At 35.3% G+C, this 23,335-nt stretch overlaps 2 protein-coding genes across 2 annotated transcripts in view; one reads left to right on the forward strand and one right to left on the reverse strand.

The window, feature by feature from the left end:
- Positions 1–284, reverse strand: part of LOC137388567 (tripartite motif-containing protein 2-like) — a 49,942-nt gene extending 49,658 nt beyond the window's left edge. Inside the window, exon 1 of the mRNA XM_068075050.1 lies at positions 121–284. Within this exon, the coding sequence (XP_067931151.1) occupies positions 121–284 (164 nt within the window). The remainder of the gene's footprint in view (positions 1–120) is intronic.
- Positions 285–7,706: 7,422 nt separating this feature from the next.
- LOC137388569 (serine-rich adhesin for platelets-like) lies at positions 7,707–22,282 on the forward strand. The gene is made up of 9 exons (XM_068075051.1): positions 7,707–7,812; positions 8,925–9,025; positions 12,429–13,009; positions 13,786–14,394; positions 15,823–16,458; positions 17,442–17,509; positions 18,431–18,528; positions 20,094–20,209; positions 22,066–22,282. The coding sequence occupies exons 1-9, from the start codon at positions 7,707–7,709 to the stop codon at positions 22,280–22,282; spliced, it is 2,532 nt and encodes an 843-aa protein (XP_067931152.1).
- The last annotated feature ends 1,053 nt before the right edge of the window (positions 22,283–23,335 follow it).

A 23,335-nucleotide genomic window follows, 5' to 3' on the forward strand; every position in this document is an offset into this window, starting at 1 on the left:
TTAATTCACTCCCATAAATGTGATCTTTATTTATGGCCAAAAATAATTCAAGCACAAATATGGAGGTGTCAATAGCGAATATGGTAGATTTATTCATCAGGTCTAAAAATAATATCTCACCTGCAGCCATCCTCCCCACAGACTAACAGATGTTTTGTCTCATAGCAGTTTGAAAGACATTCCATGCAAGAGATATGTTTGCACGGAAGCACCTTTGGGTCGAGTACACCGTCTATCTTCCGGAAACAGAAACCGCACTGAATGTCTTGAACAGCTTGAGCCATTATTCTAACATCATTGGCAACAGCGAAAAATTAGAGTACACGACTAACTTCACGAGACAATGTGTTGAAGTACGAGACGATGTCAGATACCATACATAACACGCTCCTAGTAATACTGTACCTCCTATAACGCGAATTCCAGATAACGAATACCGTAGAACTGGTACTGATATCGGTAGAACTGCTTGATTCTACGCATACCTGCCAACTCTGACGCATTGGGTGTGAGATTCACGCAATCACCCCAAAGAAAAAATGAGAGATGCGTAAGATTTTTGCCGCAATTTCCATAATTTTATATATATATTATCATTAATACATCAATTGCCCCAAAACCAAATCTCACGCATTGCCCCACTCTTAGGTTGGCAGGTCTGATTCTACGTGACAATTTCCATACATCGTAAAGTGTCAAGTCGGGCGAGTTCTGGAAAAACTCGATTTGAAACCCGCAGCACTTGCGGAAAAACGATGTGCCCATGTTGTTATACATAATGCGCGCATCGTTGCTGTATATTTATTATACATGTATCCGCAACAGCATCGTTCTTTATAGTAGATATATTTTGTTGTTCTGCTTTATTGTACACGCATGAAATATTTGTTATTAGTTTTATTTTGCAGAATAGACTTTGCTGTTTAAAAAAGATAAGCAAATCGTTGTAAATGAACGTCGAAGATGTGCACTCCCTATCAAATTATTGTAAAATTTCCGCAATCGTGGTCTATAAAACCAATGAGATTGATAATAAAAACGAGAAAATTTGCCGAAGCAAACTAATAATACTGCAGCTACCGTACAGCCCACAAATTAAAAAAGTAAAGTCAAGTTTTTCCTTTTTGCATAGCCTTAGAGGTAACTTTGGAAAGATCTTGAAACGGATTTGTCAATTTACATGTATTTTACTGTTCTTGTAACGTAAAATCCCTATAACATAAACATTCCTAGAACGGATTTTTAACATTGTAGGAGCACCTACTGTAATAGTTAAAGTCTTACAGTAGTAGGATGGTGCGATTTAAGCCCCACTTTGTGTCTTTCACAAATAAAATCATGCTACCGTACATATTTAATTATGAAGTCTTCTCGCCAACAAAGCCCTTTAAATTTGACTCAAATGTAAACTGTGGTTCAGTCATGCCTGGCTGTATTTTATCTATTCTCTGTTGACTCAGACTAGACACATATACTCAGTTGAGTTTTCTGCAATTACTTTTAAAGGTTGACTTGCAACAAAATTCACATCACAGTTATTTGGTATCAAAAGATTCGCTTTATACAACAATCAGAAATAATAGTGTCATGTGTGTTTAGGGAGAATTATGTTGTACGCAATTAATCGACATCTGCACCTCCCAAGGTTGATACTCTGAAAGAAACACCCACCTGGCTAGGCCCAAACTTGGATATTGTACCCCCAATCACCTGGTTGGTCAATTTGAAATACACCCCCTAAACACTGGGAGTTCTCTAGGGGGCGCCCAGGTTCCACGCCCCGCTAAACATCCAATATGATTCAGAAGTTATAAAAATAATTTTCAGGGCCCTTTCACTGGTGCGACTGTGGAAACCCTCTAAAGTAGCAATTCACTGACAGTGCCCCATGGTCTGAAAACCACCCCTAAAACGTGATCTTGGGCCGAGCCTAAGGGGCCTTTTGGGGGGAGTATCAACCCTGGGCCACACTTACACCTGTGTTGAGTTCGCTTTGTCTTGTTACTCTATTTTGACCATGTTTGGTTCATGAACTTTTGCTTAGCTTGTGGGAGTTAATATGATTATTACTAGCTCATGTACTAGTGAAGATGTTAAGCTATTATAAGCATTACCAATATTTACCAAAAAGAGATCTTTCTTTGTTTCTGTTAGTCCAACAAGTAAAATACATGACTAACAAAATTTTCAAACAATGGTACTAATGGCACAAGGTCAAAATAGCCAATGAAAGTTACACCCTCACTCGAACGGTTGTCCATGTTCTTCCACTCTGTCCCGAGTCTCGACAGTCAAAAGATTCATGACAGTCCATTGAAAAAGAAATTTGACCGTTGAAATAGACAGAGTCAACAGACGAAGGAAACGAGGCAGTCATTAGAGCTGTTTTCTTTTATAGATATCTCTGTTAGCCTGTAAGGTGTTTAGGTACTCAGGTTTGGTTCTTTATGTTGTAAAGGGTTGGTATTTAAGTCGACTTCTTTCAAGTACGCCATGGCAACGTACTGATTGGAAGGATGACTAATTCTATTTATTTGAGTCGTGTCTGAAGGAGGTTGGAAGAGGACTGTGCACGTGTCATAGTCTCTAATTTCTTTTGGCAGTTTTCGGGCAAGCTAGTTGACACATCTCTGAAAGTTTCTAATCTGTTGGTCGGTGCTTCTATAGTTATTGTTTCTCTTGATGGTCATTTGATGCAACTGGTGTTTTGTTCATTGCAGTTTGTGTATATCTCCTGTGGTTTAGGCATTGCTTCTTTCTGGTATCTGCTTTTGCTGATATCTTTATACAACAACTAGCTGTGCTCCCCAGCGTTGTTTGGGTATTAAAAATCAGCTTATAAACAATGAGAGGTAATGAGAGTTGCCTGCCACTTACTATCAGCCTGGCACATTGTCGATAGATAATTTGAGTAAGCTTACTAATAAGAGCTACCTCATGACGCTATGCCATGACTTTGCGGGGTAACCGAACGTGTAGCGTATTTCCTCCCATATAGCGACATATATCGCCTAGCGAATTTATCAAGCTCGTGTGGCTTAGTAAGACGGTTGGACTGGTGAATGGGAAGTTTTAAGATCAAATCTTCTGATTTACAGAGTCTTTATTCCATGATATGAAAATTGCTATAGCCAAACATATACAATGACGAATACACAAATTTTGAGAAATATAGATAAAACATGAAGACCATTTTGCAAGGAGCCCATAAGCTACTTCACCCTATGATGATAACAACATTTGCAGATGATAACAACATAATAAAACTTAATTATTTATTTACCTAAAAGATGTTGTACATGAACTGGATTGCAATACCACAAATCACTATATCTCATCAAAACATGTACATGCATTTATGTAGCTATTCAAAATCAACATAGCACATAAAGATATTACTCATGCAACAGATTGTACACAGAATAACCATCCAATGCAGCAGAGAGTTCATGCTGAGTAGAAAAAACTGCTACGAAAAAATGAGTATATCACATAAACAAAGTTTTCATTGCTTATCTTACATTTTAGTATATGTAGTTATTCTTTATGTTAATTTTTATTTTCCGATTTTCAATCTTTATTTTCATCGTACACTGGCAATGTCAAGGTGGTCCTCAGCAACTACCAAACTCATAAAAAGCCGGCTAACTAAGTTTCCATGAGTTTCATTTAGTCATGGAGTTTCTCAGGTAGCTGGCTTCTAGCAGTACGCATTGCCCCTGGAAAGTACCCTTTAATAATTTTTAATAGCTAAAAGAAGTGTTTTGAGATTAGGACACTCGGAAAACTAGAAAGAATGGAACAAAATGCATACAGTAATATTTCAACTTACAAGTGCTCCAACATACGAGAAACTTGAGATACGAGCTAGCTTTTAACCAAGTTTTAGCACTAACATATGAGCCATGTTTGAAATACGAGCACGTGAGTCAGTTGCCAAGTATGTCGGAGGTCTTTTATGAGAACAGCATCACTCTGTATTTTTCAACTGCACAGGTTATACCTTTGCACCGTGTTTTTTGTGCGCGATTTTCAGTGCAGAATTATGTGAATTAAAAGTACTGTGCGTAGACCAAAAATTTGCCAGTAAAATAAAAGATAATGCAAAGAAAAAGCGAATGATAACAATTGATATTAAACGAAAAATTATTGAAAAATATGCGAAATGTGTATGCGTGATTGAGCTAGCTCAGCAATATGACAGAAATACATCCACGATTATCAAACAGAAGGATTATATTCAGGGCTTTTAGTTTGCTAAAGGACTAACCATAGTTTCTAAACGGCACAGCGATCTTCACGATGGCTGGCGGAGAAACTGCTCAGGCTTTGGATAAAAGACAAACAACTGGCCGGTGACAGCGTAACTGAAACGATGCTATGTGAAAAGGCTGGTGCTATCTATCAAGACTATAAAAAATAGACATTCGGACAAGCTGGCTAGTGGTCGTGCTTGTCGTGTTAGTGGTCGGCTTGTGGTCGTGGCTTGTGACAACACCTGTATTTGTCCTAATAGCAACATGTTGAAAGGACGACAAAGGCAAACGTCCTTAGATAGGTTTCTCTTAAAACGGCTGGCTGGTCGTGATAGCGAAACAAAGGAAAAATTAGCTAACTAGCGAGAAACTCAAAACTATGAACGGCGAAGAAATTTTAATTACGCTAAGTTAAAAATGAAAGTTTGCCTTTAGGTTTGCTTCTAAGTTTATCTTTTAAGACTTTGATAAAATCCAAATTCATCAAAGTAAACTATTGTAATGAAGGATAACTTATCTCGCCCTCCCTGGCAAATGCTAGCGTTAACTGCTATTGTATGTATTTAATTTTACATTTTAATTAATCACTTCTTGCATTATTTTTTATTTGTTGCTTTTTGAAAGCATGTGGTAAGTTAGGACAATAACCAACATTTTCTTTCTGTTACAATATCTTGTTTTGAGTGTTTTATTTGCAATTTTTTAGAATATGGAAACCAATCGATATATATTTAATTGTTCTATGTATAAATAAATTGCACTAACATGCGAGTAAATTGACATACGAGCTCAGTCTCAGAACGCATTAAGCTCGTATGTCGAAGTATGACTGTACTTCTGAATTTTCCAGATATTTCAAGCTAGCAACAAAAGAGATAGAAGCACTTTTATAAATTCTGCAACCATTAAAATCAATGAGTTCTGTAATCATCCCTTTAAAGATTGACTTGCAACAATATTGACATTACAGTTATTTGATATCAAAAGATTCACCATGTCTTACTCTGTTGTTTTGTAGGTGCAAAATATGTGGAAATGTGATTACAAGCTCTTAAAAGCTAAAAAAACGAAGCCGCCGTAGTTTGGATTCTCTTTCCAAAACGGCTCAAATATGACGTAGTTGTGGGAGATGGTTTCTGTTTACACTTTCATGCAACCTTATTCGTCGAAATATTTTCACAAATATGCTTCACGCATTCAATAAAACCATGTCTATTGTTCTTACGCGTCTGTTTTATCGTCATTGTAATGCTGTCACTTTTTAGCACTGATATCTTATAACTTACCGTAAAAATTCATTTAATTTTTTAACCTTACCTCAAAGGAGTACATATCATTGTCTGATAATCAAGACGAGCCTGTTGGTCACCTGTGATAATCAAAAAGTGCTGCAAAAATTATTTGCGAAGTATTGGGTCACATGATCAGATTACGACTTGACGATTAGATAATGCCAAAACAAAACTGTAAAGTAGCAAGCATCTACATTATATTTGATACAAGCTCTTCGGTAAAACCCGAAGTGTTTGTCATAAACTAGTGCTACGATAAGTTTTATATTGAGCTTTTTATTGGCCTTTCAATTCACGTGAGAACATCACGTGCATGACAAGACGATAACCAAACTGTCATGACTACGTCAGAGAAATAAATAGATTCCAATCTACGGCGGCTTTTCGCTTTTGAGCTTTTAAGAGCTTGTAATCACATTTCCACGTATTTGGTACCCACAACACAAAAGAGTAAGACATGGTGAATCTTTTGATACCAAATAACTGTAATATGAATTTTGTTGCAAGTCAACTTTTAAAGGTGAGGTAACAAGCTCAACCATAACAAGTAATGTATGTCTACTCAGCATTGGCAAAATGCTGACGTTTTCAATCGATGACCAATTAAATAAAACATACCCAGAGTGTATAAAAAGGAGCCTCTAAAAGAGACCAAATCATTCAGCGGAAAGGCGTAGTAGGTAAAAGTTTTCACCCCTTTTATCGCACCAGCAAGCCAAAGATGCCAAACAGGTGAAGTTTCTCCACCATTCTATTGCATTAGCAATGATTCCGCCATTCAGCTGAACAGAGAGGTTAAAATGGTGAAGTTTTGTCTCTCTTATTGTGACTAGAATGACACAAGAGTCCTTTTTGATATTTACAGGGTTTTACTGACAACCTTGACTGTCAATATTTATATGAGATATATATATTTTATATATATATATATTTTATATATATATATCTCGTATAGATATTGACAGTCAAGGTTGTCAGTAAAAGCATGTAAAATCAAAAACGATTCTTATTATTTCTAGTATATATATATATGCTAGACCTATATATATACAAAAACTATGTAAATATACATGTATATACGTGCATATAAAATTAATGTTGTTTCAAAATAATTACGTTGAAAGAGAACTCTTAACTCTACGAGTTGAGCCTATTAAAATTAGACAACTTTTATGGCTAAAATTTTACCTGACAGCTACAATGCTGTTTATATAGCATCATAATATAATATATTTAATATATATAATAGTATAGTTATTAAAGTATTTAATATATTGTAGGGACCAATCGCCAGGGCCAAGAGAGAGAAAACTGTTGATGCCAAGCTCCAACTCGGTAGACGACACGGCCCTCAGTAACGCTTCTGACCTGCCGAGGGTCTGCCCTACAACCGAGAGTTGAAGCCTAACCGCTCTAAGAGACTATAAGAGATGCTGCAGAAGCAACAGAGAGCAGAGCACCTAGAAATCTCACACCGTGCGGTTAATTATAATTAATTATAATAATAACAATAATTAATTTGTTGCATATTTGACTGTACCCTTATACATGTATATATTTGCAAAATATATACTCTCATCGCCTTGTACTCAAGTGGTTTAATTTTTGTGGAGCAAGTCGAAAAACACGGTCAGTTTCTTTACAATACAACTATTACATAATATATTAAATAAGTTAATATATAATATAATTATAGATTATATATTAACATATTTAAACTTAACTTAGAGGTAAATTTTAAATAAGTTCATACATTATTAATCATTTTCAACTACTTTTTGATTTGTAGCCTATTAGTTTTAATTTAATTATTTGAGAAATTTTGAATACCATTCATTGATTATTTTGCCTAAATTTTACGTCAGATGTTGAGAAATTTGTATGATGAAGTTGCATGTGAAGGTAATCCCTTGCAGACGTTCGCATAAGACATTTTTTATTGATGATTATATTTTAAAGTAGCTAATTTTATTTCTATTTTATATACAGTACATTCAGCGAGAACAATAGAAATAAAGACATTGATTTTCCGACAATAGTAAGGACAGTAGAAATATTATACATATTTTGTGCTCTGCTAGCATTGTTACATGTATTGCAATTACTAATAAAGACTTGAATCAAAGAAAATTATTAGTAAAGTTTATCAAAGTTAAAGATGTTCGCTCGGCATCCTTATGAAAACCAGTTCTTTGATGATCACCATCAGCAGCCTCACAGCAGCTCCTCATCAGAAGACAACTCCAATGACTACAACATATCAAGTAACTTGATGTATCTTATCTAGTTTCTATCAAGTAGTTTAGCTAAGTATCATATTTTTGGCTGTTATGTTGGTCAGTTTCACTTGTAAAATAACAATAATAATGTATAATAATAATAAATAATTGGTAGAGGAATTGACTAAACTTTCATGATGGTCTATTTAGGATGAAATACAATAGCGAGTATTAAACTAAAGAGCCTTTCTTTGAAAAATTGTTGTCAACTATTCGACTGGACTTCACTCAAGTCGGCTATTCTACTAGCAATCTTAGCTACCTTATAGTTTTAGCACGCTTCAGTTTAAGATTTATCTGTCACTGGTTTAGCCTGATTGTTTTAGTCATGCTATCCTGCTGTAGGTCTGCCTCTGGGTATGGAAATGAGAATAATTTGGGTAAACAACATAGTAGCACTCTAGTAACACTCTAGTAACACTCTAGTAACACACGCAAGCTATAATTTTGTTTGGCCGAGTGTGGTAATCAGAAGACAAACTTGTCAGTAGGCGCAGCTATCAGCAAGCAGAGTTATCAGTATGTGAAGTTACCAGTAGGCGAAGTTATCGATAGGAAGGGCTATCAGTAGGTTGTTGATTATTAGTGACCTTTGGCTTGGCTATCAATACTCTTACATTTCTCATGGGTAGTGAAACTTTTGGATCAGTTCTTTAAAATATAACATATCATACGCATATTATTATGGTATTAAGTCTTCAACTTAATCGAACAATAAAATATAAGATGCTTAAAATAGAGCGGCTATTTTTACAGCTATATTATATATATTTTTATAGTGGTATCGGAATCTCAAGATACATCTAACGAGTGTGCTAATTTAGCATCAGTGATTAATGAGTGTTTATGAGCAAGTCCTAAAGATATAAATATAATCCTACAACAAGTACATGGGCTACTAACTAAACAACAGAGCTTGTCATAGGTCCTGATGTTCTAGACTGAACGCAATAGAGTTTGACTAACCTACATGCCACTCAGTAAGAGGCTGACAGTGTGGCAGTTGGTTCACAAAGATTCTACTGTTGATATAAGGTATATATATATAAGTAAAAAGATCAAAAGTTATGAAAGTAATACAGTATATATGTTGATAGTTTCAGACACTGTAGTTGGTGGACCGCTGTCACCAGCTGAGTCACCACGGGTCGATAAAGTCAAAATCGATGCTTTGGCGTACGGAGATGATGGTAATACGGTAAGCATAAGGGTAGTTTATGCTATTCAGTTTCCATTTTAATAAAACTTTACTAAGTATTCTTACTATACCATACAGCTAATATCTTGCATGGCTTACCAATGCTTGCTAAGGGTTGTCACACCTTGCATGCTTGATTTATTCATTTATATTACTGCTCTGCTACACATGTGTCTAATTTTCCAAGAAAGGCATTTTGTTTACAGAACTGCGAAATCTCGTTAATAAATTTGTCATAGATGTGATAAGATGCTCTTCGACATTACTACAGCTATCACTAGTAATACTACCATTAATACTGTCACTGTTATTACTACTACTGCTATTACTATTACTACTACTATTACTACTACTATTACTACTACTATTACTACTACTACTACCACTACTATTACTACTACTATTACTACTACTATTACTGCTACTACTACTACTACTACTACTACTACTACTACTACTACTATTACTTCTACTATTACTACTACTGCTACTACTACTACTACTACTATTACTACTACTGCTACTACTACTACTACTACTACTACTACTGCTACTAATACTACTATTAATAATGAGACTACTAATTTTATTACTACCACTGCAGTAACTGGTAATATTTACCCTACTATTATTTCTTTTATTAATGCTACAACTTCTATCTCTACTACTACCACTAATGCAACTGCTATGACTACTATTCCTATACTGTTACTTACACCTGATGAGCTGTAAATATGTATTTTTAAGCAAGTTGGATTAACTCAGGCACCATCCTACAAGGAACATAGAAATAACAAGGTACCCACTCTAATTGAAGTTTTTAAAAGTGATTGGTCATTTGGAGACACTACAGTTAACAATGAAGGAAAAGAGTGTTCAGAGTAAGTACTCTAGCCATGCTGTTAGTCTGATTAGACGAATAAGTCCAAGTCTTTTGTGATTTGATTTGTGATTTATTTTCATCAACAAAATTAATTAGGCAAAAGAAAAAAAGCTGGAAGAGTGATGAAGCCTATAATACGCAATAGCATAGCTAGTCGTGGAGTTGGGCTTGTCGTCATCGGTTTTATTCACCTGTTACATTATGCAACCTAAACTCTCTCTTGAAACTGGCCACCTTCTCTATGCCTTTAATAGACTTAGGTGGTTGATTCCAAAAAATGGCTTGTTGGAAATCCACCCTGCGATAGCCTGCACGGGAAGATTGTTGGAGATTTAGACAGGAATTTAATAATCAGGTTTGATATATTGTGCGAGGGATGTAACTACAATAAAATTCTTGATGAGCTAAAATTATAATGCGGTATGAATAAAGTGAACTGATAGGTAGTAGGGATGATGATTTGAAAAGATGTTTTGTGTGGGTGAGGCAGGGTTTTTGTGAATGGTCCTTATCATGCGTTTTTGAAGTGTTATTAAATTTGTAAAATGGGTGGGAGGTGCACTGTCCCATGCCTCAATGCAATATGAAAGTTTGGACTTGACCATGGAATTGTATAATAAAAGCAGCTGTTTGCGGGGTCTTGTTCACATCATTCGTGCTTCGCGTACAAGGTATTCTTTAGTCAGTGCACATCAAAGCAGATAGTTGTAGTAAGCTAGTAGTGATCAAGATGAAATCGCTTATGACGAAGTAAAGTGACTTACTTATACAGTTGAATTTTCATATACATATATTTTCCATCACATTCATTTTGACTGTATTTTTGTATGTAGAGGTTTGACTGTAATTTTGCATGTAGAGGTTTAAATGTACTTTTGTATGCAGAGGTTTGACTGTAGCTTTGTATGTAGAGGTTTGACTGTAGCTTTGTATGTAGAGGTTTGACTGTAGCTTTGTATGTAGAGGTTTGACTGTAGCTTTGTATGTAGAGGTTTGACTGTAGCTTTGTAGGTAGAGGTTTGACTGTAGCTTTGTATGTAGAGGTTTGACTGTAGCTTTGTATGTAGAGGTTTGACTGTAGCTTTGTATGTAGAGGTTTGACTGTAGCTTTGTATGTAGAAGTTTGATTGTAGCTTAGTATGTAGAGGTTTGACTGTAGCTTTGTATGTAAAGGTTTGACTGTAGCTTTGTATGTAGAGGTTTGACTGTAGCTTTGTATGTAAAGGTTTGACTGTAGCTTTGTATGTAGAGGTTTGACTGTAGCTTTGTATGTAGAGGTTTGACTGTAGTTTTGAATGTAGAGGTTTAACTGTACCTATGTATGTAAAGGTTTGACTGTAGCTTTGTATGTAGAGGTTTGACTGTAGCTTTGTATGTAAAGGTTTGACCGTAGCTTTGTATGTAGAGGTTTTATTGTAGCTTTGTATGTAGAGGTTTGACTGTAGCTTTGTATGTAAAGGTTTGACTGTAGCTTTGTATGTAGAGGTTTGACTGTAGCTTTGTATGTAAAGGTTTGACTGTAGCTTTGTATGTAGAGGTTTGACTGTAGCTTTGTATGTAGAGGTTTGACTGTATAGGCATAAATATTTAATATTAGCTCACATTTTTTAATCTTTTTTTGTTCATCAGATAAATTTAGTGTGAGGTTTTTTTCAAATGTTCAAATTTGAAAAGATTGTTCAATGCTTCAATCAAAGGATGCTTTGTGACTTTTCCTAGAGTTCATTGTTCCTCTCGTTTAGGGTCTGTACTTAATTAAACTCAAATGTAATAGAGAGATTATTAAACTGAAATTCTATAGAACTGGGTTTAATCTTGTAGTTCTATAGGGACCTACATATATAAAGATTTCTTACTGCTCATACTTTTGTGTGTCGTTTAGGCTAAAACTCACAAAGAGCAGAGACCCACAGAAAAACATCTTCCGCATCTAGAAGCTAAAATAAATAAAAGTTAAATTTATAGCTCAGAAAAAAGAATCTTTTTCCATCTTTAGGAAAAGATATAGTAGCTCACATGAATACATGCAATCCTACAAGTTCACTGAACCAAAGCGCTTCTGATGTACGATTAGATATAAACTCTAAAATAAAATCTAAGGTATTCTATTGCTGTGTCACCTCAAATGCCTTCATTGCACTCAGGATCTCAATAGACATCTAGTTTTTTACAAACCGTCGCCACTCTTAGTATGAAATTTGTAAATAGTAAAAGAATAATATTTAGTTATGAAATATTTAGGCTATGTTTACGTTATAAAAAACTTGGGCTTGTAAAAACAGAAATGATCAGACTTGTCAGAATTGTCTCTAATTGTCAAATTCTGTCCTCATTTACCTTCTACATTTACATCACTGCGAGACTCTTTACTGACCCAATAATAGTATGTAATACTTATAGTATTCACATGTATATTATTATTTTATTTAGTAATCTTGAAAATATATATTTAGTTTTATTAAATGCAGTGAAGAAGAAAGCCTGTCGACCGTGTATACCACACCGTCAGTATCACCTCAGGTTGACAGATGTAAATCTAAGAATCCATCTCAGCCAGCTCTATGGCCTACAAATCCTACACCTCGACTGCAAGCCTTACCCACTAAATTGGAAGGAGTCAGCAAGAGGTCTGACCCATCAAAGATCAAGTCCTCGGCTGAAGAGTTGAAAAAAGTGGTAGAAGAAAATTTGAAAGAAATCTCTGAGATTTCTTACACACTGGACTGTAGTGAAATGGCGCAGACCAGCTTAGCAGAACTTGTGAAAGATGAGGCTGCAAAAGAAACGATAATAGAAGTAGCTGGTGACAGCTGGGAGGCAGCAGCTTGTAGGAGCTGCCAAGTAGAGACAAGTGGGAGCGGCCAAGTAGAGACAAGTGGGAGCGGCCAAGTAGAGACAAGTAAGAGCGGCCAAATAGAGACAAATAAGAGCTGCCAAGTAGAGACAAGTCGGAGCGGCCAAGTAGAGACAAGTGAGAGCTCTCAAGTAGAAGTCAGTAAGAGCTGTCAAGTAGAAATCAGTGAGAACTGCCAAATAGACAACAGTGAAACCTGGCTGGTAGAAACCAGCGAAACCTCACAAAGTTCAGTCGAATCGTTCGAGTAAGTATCTAAGGTATAAATTTCATTGCTAATCTCATAAGTAATTGGGTCATAAATATTAATCACACTTCTATAAGTAATGTAATTAGACCATTAACATTAATTAGTAGGTAATTAGGTCATAAATATTAATCACACTTCTATAAGTAATGTAATTAGACCATTAACATTAATTAGTAGATAATTAGGTCATAAATATTAATCACACTTCTATAAGTAATGTAATTAGACTATTAACATTTATTAGTTGGTAATTAGGTCATAAATATTATTAAAGATTCTGCTGGTAATTAGGTCATAAATGTTACTTAGTGTTTCTTATTTAATCTATAAATATTTTGATGTTATATGACAGTAACTAGAAAATGACTACAACTAGTATTTCATGAGTAATTAGGTCATGAACATTACAAATATGATCATTGATAAATTGATAATTAGCTCATAATTGTGTTTGTTCAACTAATATTATTCCAATTAAATTGGAAATTGGCTCATCTTGTTTTTGGATGTGCAATTATTATATCTAGGTTGAACATCTTTTTTTATTGCGGCTTTGATAAAGGTTTTGTGAAAAGTGTCAGCATGACAAGGTCTCAACCAATAAGGCTGTGTTGGAATACCTATTGGCCTACAAGTGATCACAACCTTTTATCTATTTGTGGCAAAAAGATACATATTGTTTAGTTTTAGCTGGTACAACATTGCATTGCTAGCACCAAGTTTACAACATTGTTGTACATGGTTTCAGTTTGGCTGCGGTTTCACTTTTACAGAGAGCAGAGTGAGTTAGCTACGTTCAAGGCTCCAGCAAACGTACCTCAATCCTCTCTCAGCTCTTCCAAAACGCCTACTTTTCCCCCCAGAAGTATGCCACCCCTACCCAGCAACAAACGCAAAGAGCCTGTCTCACTCAGTACAGAATACGAGACAATAACAACGGAGACTGCAGTCACTGATCCAAATACTGAAACTGACGGAGATGCAAGTTGGATTCAAAATTCTGAACGTTCCAAGAGTCCGCAGCGTGATGAAATAATGCAAACAGAGTCATTTTATGAAAGCGAGGAAGAAGTGATTTCCAGACGATCCGCACAAACATCAATAGGAAAGAGCTTGCAGACGAGTAGCGAATCTGAAGAATTCACTAGAATTACAGATGAGGAAAATAGCACAACTGAGAGAGACACTACAGACAATGATACGGGACCAACCGAATACAGGCAGAGTAAGTTCATTAAACGAACAGAACAAGAAAGTGAAGAAGAGTCCATAGACTCAACTCTCAAGTGTGGATCTGAATCATTTGACAACACACCAAACCCTAACTCTAGACACAAAGCAATCAAAAATAAAAGTATTGGAGCGCAGGCTAACACAGAGGGGTCAGTAATGTTTCAACTACTACTTTCTAGAACATTCAACATTATAAATGCTCGCGAAAAGAAATTCATAAAAACCTGAAAACTTGTATCAATTTCTTAGTGCGTTAAAGACTGGATTTTGGTTTTTTGTTCAGAGCAAAATAATTTATTTTATCAATTGTTAATATTCTAGTCGTAATCAGGGAGTATGAACTTGGTAAACCTTTGAAGTCTTACCAGGTTAATTAAAACAACCTGTTTATATAATGGTTGTTTGTACGCAGCTACCGAGCCCTGAGTCATCCTGTCAGTTAGAATCTGTAAGCTGAGTGAAATTAAGGTGTTCAAATGTTTGCATAAACAATTACATACTTATGTGAAAAGATCTAAAAAATATGTTACAAAAACATTATTCACAGCGACTCTAGGGATGAGTAGACGACTCTATAGTTACTTATTTTATTAATGGTGCTTCAGAATATCTAATAACTATGTGTAAGCCCTAGTCCATTTTATTCATTTTCAAGTGGAAGCCAATTTGTCACTGCCTTGTCCTTGTCCAGCTACACGAATTGCAGACCGTTGATCAGGGATTTCTGAACTGGTGTGGCATTGGTTTATGCATTTATCGTGGAGGCCATAAAACAGTCCCCAGAAAAATGGGCTGGGGTGGGATCGGACCTGGGACCTCGTGGTCACCAGCAGGCGCCCCTACTGATTATTTAAATTATTTGTAATATAGTTATTTGACAAACAGCTTCTGCATTTTAGCATGCTGGTAGAGTAGGTGCAGGTTGCCTGACATTAGGGCGCACCACCCTATACTCGACTGATGAGTCCAAATCTATATAAAGCTCAAATGCTTGTCGTTCGTTTTTCGTTTTTCCAGTTATAGCGACATAGTTTTAGGAACAAAAAATCTGCTTCACATTGGATTTAAACCTTCGGGTCTGGAGATGGGCGATCTAACCCATTAAACCAATGCAATACAATACTTGCAATACAATAGAATAATAGCTCACATCGTGCTTGTTATACCTGTAAGTCTTTAATGTCGATTGTTTGAAATATTCACGCTAATGCAGATTTACGCTTCAGCTAGCAAGCCTAAAGAGCATGACACAACCAGTTTTCGTAACATTAGCTTAAGTTATAATAACGGCTCTTATTGTTTACTAGCTTAAGTTACTCAAATTAATTGGGTAAAGAAACTTAGCTAATTAAAAATAAATTTTTTATGCAAAAACTTTTCTATTACTCGTACAACGTCAAACATTCATCTAGTCAAGTAATATAATATATAACTAAATATAAATACTGTTATAGTATAAGTCAAATTATATTTATATGCTGAGTAAGTTGCAGCCATTAATAAAATAACTAACCTTGGAGTCGTCCACTCAGCAAGAGAATCTCTATAAACATACCGGTATATACAATTTGTGGTAGGTCTGAAACATTTACGGAATGGAAAGATAACACTGATCAGCACTCCGTCAGCAGTTCCAGTGTGGGAACACAAACGAGAAGATTCTCTGATCAGCACTCCGTCAGCAGGTTTAGTGTAGGAACACAAACGAGCAAAGTTTCTGATCAGCCTTCCGTCAGCAGTTCTAGTGTGGGAACACAAACAAAAAAAGTCCCTGATCAGCACTCTGTCAGTAGTTCTAATGCAGAAACACAAACGAGAAACGCTTCTGATCAGCGCTCTGTCAGCAGTGCTAATGCAGAAACACAAACAAGAAAAGTCTCTGATCCGCACTTCGTCAGCAGTGCTAATGCAGAAACACAAACAAGAAAAGTCTCTGATCCGCACTTCGTCAGCAGTGCTAATGCAGAAACACAAACAAGAAAAGTCTCTGATCCGCACCCCGTCAGCAGTTCCAGTGCAGAAACACAAACAAGAAAAGTCTCTGATCCGCACCTCGTCAGCAGTTCTAGTGCAGAAACACAAACAAGAAAAGTCTCTGATCAGCACACCGTCAGCAGTTCCAGTGCAGAAACACAAACGAGAAGACTTTCTAATCACTCTACATCTACCGCCGACCTTGACCTAATACAAAACTATTTGCAGCACGATTCAAAGTAAGTCTTATGACACTGTCTCAGTCTTGTTCCGTGCTGGTGTATAAGCTTTTGCTTCTGTTAGCAATGAAATGATTTCTCAATTTAAATGTTACTTCAAACAGCCAATGAAATTTATTGTATTTCACTCTATAGTAATGGAAGCTGTGCACAACATCAATTTAAAAGTAGTTTGTCATTAGTTTTGGCTGTGGCCTTAGCAAAAGTCTACCGTTAGTTCGACAGCAATCCAAAAAAGTATTTTTAGTACTGCAGCAACAGATAGGTAGTATATACTTTAATTTCAGTGGGTTAATACTCTAGTGTAGTAGCTATCGTATAGTAAGTATTGTATATTTGGGGCAGGTAGTTACTAACTAGTTTATGTTGTCTGAAAACCTGTCTTTTTGGACTTAAAGTAATGTTTGTACATAAAGTTCGTGCAACAAAAATTGAATGTAAATTTCTGGCTTTCAACATATAGGCTTGGTCTGCTCTGCAACACTTAACAAAGTTTGCTGCTAGGGATGCAACAGCTAACAAAATGAGCTGCTAGGGCTGCAGCAGTTCACATAGTTTGCCGCTAGAACTGCAACAGATAACAAATTTTGCTGTTAGGGCTGCAGCAGTTAACAAAGTTTGCTGTTAGGACTGCAACAGTTAATAAAGTTTACTGTTAGGGCTGCAATAGTTCACAAAGTTTGCTGTTAGGGCTGGAAAAGTCCACAAAGTTTGCTGCTAGGGCTGCAACAGTTAACAAGGTTTGCTGCTAAGGATGCAGCAATTCACCAAGTTTGCTGCTAGGCTGGAGCAGTTTTCAAAGTTTGCTGTTAGGGCTGCAACAGTTCAAAAGATTTGCTTTTGGGTTTAAGTAGGCAAAAGGTTGTTTATTAGCAATTCTAGTTTAACTTGTTTGCAAAAGGGCATATTTGATAAACAAAACCTTTTGGAAGACCTTCAAAAGTAAATAGTTAACATTAAATTGAACATATATAATTCTCTAGGAAAGTACAGACTCCTCGACCAAGAAACTTCCGAGGAACACAAGCAAGAGCTGCAACCATCATCAGAGGTATGGTACTTTTAGATGGTGATCTATATAAAACAAGATTAAACCAAATTAAACGTAGTGTGCAATTAGGCTGAGCCGAAACAATAATTCAATCACATGCATTTGGGGATAGCTTGCTGGTATGAGTATCTGTACAAATGTAATATAGAAAGAGTTATTTTGCTGGGAGAGAACGAATGAATCTAGTAAGGCCTTGTTGCACTTCTAGCCATGTTACGAGCTCTATATATTGCTCTATGAGAATGGAGTCAAGTTTGAAAATGGCTCAAACTCGGGAACAAAGTATATTTTATAGACTATCTTCTGTCTCATTACAAACAGATCCATTTTGAGCAGTAAATTTGATGCTGCGTTTTGCGCGTATAGATAGTTTATGTCGGAGCAAAGTACAAAGGGAGTCACTTAAAGTAATCCTCTGTAACTTTGTGCCTCTGAATACTATAAAAGGAAGCATGTCGTTGTTGTCTACACTACAAATTTGCACTGAATAAGTTTCTTATGTCTATGGTTAGAAAAATAAAGAATGCTTTTTACTATAATAAGAGGTGTGTGCATGTGTTTGCCTTTCGAAAGCCACAGACAGAGGTTGGGTACAAATTTGCCTTATGCAAATTTGTACCCGTGACTTTTGCTGGGCGCGCCACCACCTGCGCCTATCAGTAGCCTTACAGGGTTATAGAATAATTGTGTACATACTTATTCTCTATGCTTTATTGGTTCATCTCAAGATCTACGGCTCTCGAGACTCCCGGGGTACTTGTATTAGTAAAGAAAAGAGATTATATTTAAACAACAAAATAATTTATACCAAATTAAGTCTAGTCCAACTTTTGTGCCCATATTTATATACATGTAGTTGAACAAATGTGCAGGGCATTATCTTTAAACTGCCATCACAGAGTCATGAGAAAATTATTTTAGATGATGAAAATTATGCCTTGAGCGCCATCATAGGAACTCAAGGCTATGAATCGTCTGCCAACTATTATGCTGTTCCTGAAGAACATCACAGTATGGAGGTTAGGCATATATTTATTGTAGCAGAGGATTCAACTTGACATCAAATACAAACAATTGTTGCTCAAAAAAATCAATTTTATGTAAATTCAGTTGTATCTTTAAAGAATGCACAGTAATTCAGTATCAGTCATAATAGTATTTGGTATTTTTTCATTTCTCTCTTTTAAAACAAACAAGGATTTATTATCAAATATGTTTTCTGACACCCCTGATTACGTTACAGTAAATATTATTACATATAATATACACATAATTTGTAATAATATATATTATAGTATATTATTATATACAGTATATTATTTTCTTATAAAGAATTGAATTGATACCAAATGTATTTGATATATTTATGTGAAAATGTATTTGTTGGAATATGGTCAACCTACTTATTGAAGTTAGTAATATAAATAAAATAATAAAATATAAATAAAATAAATAAATAAAATAGATAAATAAAATCTTAATTGATTTGAACTGCACAAAAAACACTTTTCTCCTGATATGAAGTGTAAAAGTTAGAGTGGGATAGGTTGTATATCTAGATAAATAAATCTCAAAGTTGTCTGTATGTGTGTCTGTATGTGTGTCCTTTGGTATGTTCTTGGGTATCACCAGCTTTAGCTTTTTAAATCTTGGAATTGAAAGCTTGCATTCTGCTGGATTCGAACTCACAAAGATCGCAACCTCAAGATTCTTAACGTACATTCAGTTACCAAGCTACGCTGTTCTTACGATTCTATCACTCTTTGAATACGCTATTTACCCTTTTCTCGATCGCACACACTAAATTATGTATTAATTGAAACTCTATGAACTCTATAACTCTATAAAAAATGATGCTTTTTCGTGTTTCATTAAATTCTATTTCCGGTTTGTTGTATGGTTCAATTGCTAAATCGGTAAAGGCTAATACTTTTTACGCGGACAATTGTATTAGCTCGAGTAAGAATAGCCTTTACATTCTTTCTCCGTTTGGTCCAACAAAGACAGTTTAAATTCTCATTTTTACACTCTTACCAGTATTGAGAGGTACTAGCATCGTCGTATCCAAAGTTTTGATGGATAGCTTTTGGTGGAACAGTAACCTTTTTTATAAACACACTTCTATCCTTTAATGGTTATTATTAATTCAACATATTCAGGATTTTTATTTTGTTTTTTCAATTTGTATTAATTGTATCATTACCAAATCATATTTTATTGAAATTGTAATAAAACAGACTTTATTTAGCTATTACTTGGTTATTATTTCAAATTTACATCTAAACCGTTTTATAGTTTTATTTTATTTAAATCTATTTGACCTGCACAAAACATTTTCTTCACAAAATAAAGTTTGAAAGTTACAGTTGTTTGATAAAGCTTAAAAACCTTTGCAGTTGCTTTATTTGTTCTATTAATTTATTTAAACTGCACAAAACACTTTTCTTATGTTATGAAATTTGAAAGTTAGAATGGTAACTGTTGTTATATATTACATGAAAATATATTTTTGTTCAAAGACTCTTATTACCCGGGCAACGCCGGGCATTCAGTAGTGCTAACATATAATAGGCTTCTCTTGCAGACTTCGCTATCTATGTATACAGCCAGTGTTCAGCAACCACACACGCTGCCTCCTCCAGTAATGACTGAACAGGGGCCACCCATCCTCTACAATGATTACTTTAGGTTTATCCCAGCGTGAGTCACAGATACTTGAATATCCCTGATTTCTCTCCTTTGAATAATAGATGAATGTTCATAAAATTTTTAGTGGATTTCATCAAAAAGTACTGGTATGTTTTTATCATTTGCGGTTGTTTTTGAGGTTTGAGGTGATCTAATTGTCAAGATTTTTCAAGATTAAAATTGACAAAGATTGATCATAGTTGAAAACGGTCCGAAGAGAATCACTTGCAAAATGATGTCACTAGTTGTTATCGTTGCTATTGTTGATATCAACTATTGTGTTCAAGTTGCAGGGATGTGAATCTCTATTCTGTTGGCCTCTTTGCAACTAAAGACATCATAACCACGATTTCGTTTGATCTGAGCGTTTTAACCACAACTAAATTTTGCTAATTTTACTTTTGAAACGTCCTGACAGTTGGACCACCTCAAACATAGAAAAACCATCTCAAATGGTGAAAATTACCTTTTTAATAATATCAACAAAACCTCTGTGTAAATTTATCTTTAAAGGTTGACTTGCAACAAAATTCACATTACAGTTATTTAGTATCAAAAGATTCACCATGTCTTACTCTGTTGTGTTGTAGGTGCAAAATATGTGGAAAAGTGATTACAAGCTTTTAAAAGCTCAAAAACGAACAGTTAATCGCAGCCACACGAGACCGCCGTAGTTTGGATTCTCTTTCCAAAACGGCTCAAATGTGACGTAATTGTGAAAAATGGTTTCTGTTTACACTTTCATGCAACCTTATTCGTCGAAATATTTTCACAAATATACTTTACGCATTCAATAAAACCATGTCTATTGTTCTTACGCGTCTGTTTTATCGTCATTGTAAATGCTGTCACTTTTAGCAGTGATATTTTATAACTTGCCGTAAAAGTTCGTTTAATTTTTTAGCCTTACCTCAAAGGAGTACATATCATTGTCTGATAATCATGACGAGCCTGTTGGTCACCTGTGATAATCGGAAAGTGCTGCAAAAATTATTTGCGAAGTATTGGGTCACATGATCAGATTACGACTTGCCGATTAGACCAGGCCAAAACAAAACTGTGAAGTAGCGAGCATTTATATTTAATATGGGGTCTTCTGTAAAACCCGAAGTGTTTGTCATAAACTAGTGCTACGATAAGTTTTATATTTAGCTTTTTATTGGCTTTTCAATTCACGTGAAAACATCCGTGACAAGACAATAAATAAATTTCATAACTACGTCAGAGAAATAAAGAGATTCCAATCTATGGCGGCTTTTCGTTTTTGAGCTTTTAAGAGCTTGTAATCACTTTTCCATACATTTGGCACCTACAACACAACAGAGTAAGACATGGTGAATCTTTTGATACCAAATAACTGTAATGTGAATTTTGTTACAAGTCAACCTTTAACAGTGAACTTGTACTGTACAATGAACACCATGTCAAGGTTAAAGGTCATAGTAGAGATTTTAGCCCCCATGACTAGTCCTAGCTTAATAACTAAACTAGCAGAATGAATTCAGTTTGTAATATCAACAAAACTGTGTACAGTATTTCCAGCTGAACAGTTCTTCTTTCGGAACATTCAACTACCATAATTAATCTACTGCAGGCGCATTAACTCATATTTGATGATTAATAACTAATTTTATAAAAATAATAATATTTGGTTAGCTCACGATCTTGTAAAACACAATTTTATATAGTTCATCTTATTCTTGTCGAAAAACCTGTCAGAGAAGCGGCTAAGGTTGGAAGGGAAATAAATAATTTATTAGTTCAGAGCAGGTTTTGTTTTGGTTACTACTGATATTCTACTATCAAAGGAACTAGGCTGTGTTGTTGGGTAAAAAGAGGTCAAGTTCTGTTGACCTCTGCTGTTGCAGAGGTCAAGTATTGGCGAAGCCATGCTGCTGCGCTGTGTCAGCGATAAAAGCAAATCTATGTTCTGAGGCTTCGACTAGTAAACCAGAGCCTAATTATTTGCTTTTATCTTCGAGCTCAGCTCACCAGCCACCATACATTGTCGGGTCTCTTCAGCCCAGATTACATCACGTGGTTCCATCTCAACCAGGTCAGTACCTTATTCTACCATCTGCTTAGGCTGTTTCCCTCATTAAAATTTCCTACCATCAGCACCAAATATAGATGTGAGGGCTGCTTCCAGCATCACTATCATAGAATTATCAGGGTAATGGTAACTGTGTTATTAAGAGACTGTGTAGTAAGAGACAAGTCAGGTACTTTACTCTCTAGGCTAACATAGCTCTATGACAGTCTCGTTTTTAGCAACTTTATTTTGTGCTCTGTTCAAAATGCTCTAGAACTTTCTATATTAGCCATTAAAGCAAGAGGCCTTTAATATGTTTGATGTTTTCTCTAGTTGTGATCTTGGAACTAAAGTACTTTAGTTGGAGTGTGTTCATTCTACTATTTGTCTGCCATATTATATTCTAAAGTCTTCTAACCAACTTGTTTTAACAAGGTTCTGTCAGCCTGGTTTAGTAAACTCCATTACTTTCAAAGTTATTTTAGTAAATGCATAGCACTGCCGCTGTTAATGGTAAATTTAATAAATTCTGAACTATTATCATATTTTCTCAGCTTTATGTTGTTGTATGCTTCGCTGTAACATTTTAATTTTATCTCAATTACATATTTATTGCAGCAGCAAGAGGAGACAATTCTAGTGCAATTACAATTAGCATGAGTAATGAAACCTCCTGTGGTTGTTCGTATGAGTAATGATGAACAAGGATGATACTGTGATATAGGAGTAGAATAGCCTGTGAGTTAAGTGGAGACTCAACAAGATCAAAGGCACCAAAGCTACTGCTTGCATGAACCATAGAAATCTCTTATTCTGTGCTTTGGCATTGTCATAGCAACCGACAAACATAATAATTAACAGAACTTACTCAGACTTCTACAGAACCTGAGAACTTAATTGGTTTATTTAAATGCATAATATTTATAACTTACGAACAGCAATAAAATAAATTTAGTTTTTTCATGTATTATTGAAGTTATTTATTTTAATTCACCGCAAAATTAAGTTGAGTTTCATCAAATTTTATTTGTTGAATCAGTTTTGATTACCAAGATAGGTAAATTACTAGTACTCATTAGATATAGTAAGCAGAATAAAATTCCTCA

Source organism: Watersipora subatra, chromosome 2 (genome assembly GCF_963576615.1).
Source record: "Watersipora subatra chromosome 2, tzWatSuba1.1, whole genome shotgun sequence".
Lineage (NCBI taxonomy): Eukaryota > Metazoa > Bryozoa > Gymnolaemata > Cheilostomatida > Watersiporidae > Watersipora > Watersipora subatra.

Coding starts and splice junctions, on each gene's coding strand:
- LOC137388569 (XM_068075051.1), top strand. CDS start 7,707: ATGTTCGCTCGGCATCCTTATGAAAACCAGTTCTTTGATGATCACCAT. Junction 13,010..13,785: donor AGTTCAGTCGAATCGTTCGA/GTAAGTATCTAA, acceptor TCACTTTTACAG/AGAGCAGAGTGAGTTAGCTA. Junction 20,210..22,065: donor TACTTTAGGTTTATCCCAGC/GTGAGTCACAGA, acceptor CTGCTGTTGCAG/AGGTCAAGTATTGGCGAAGC.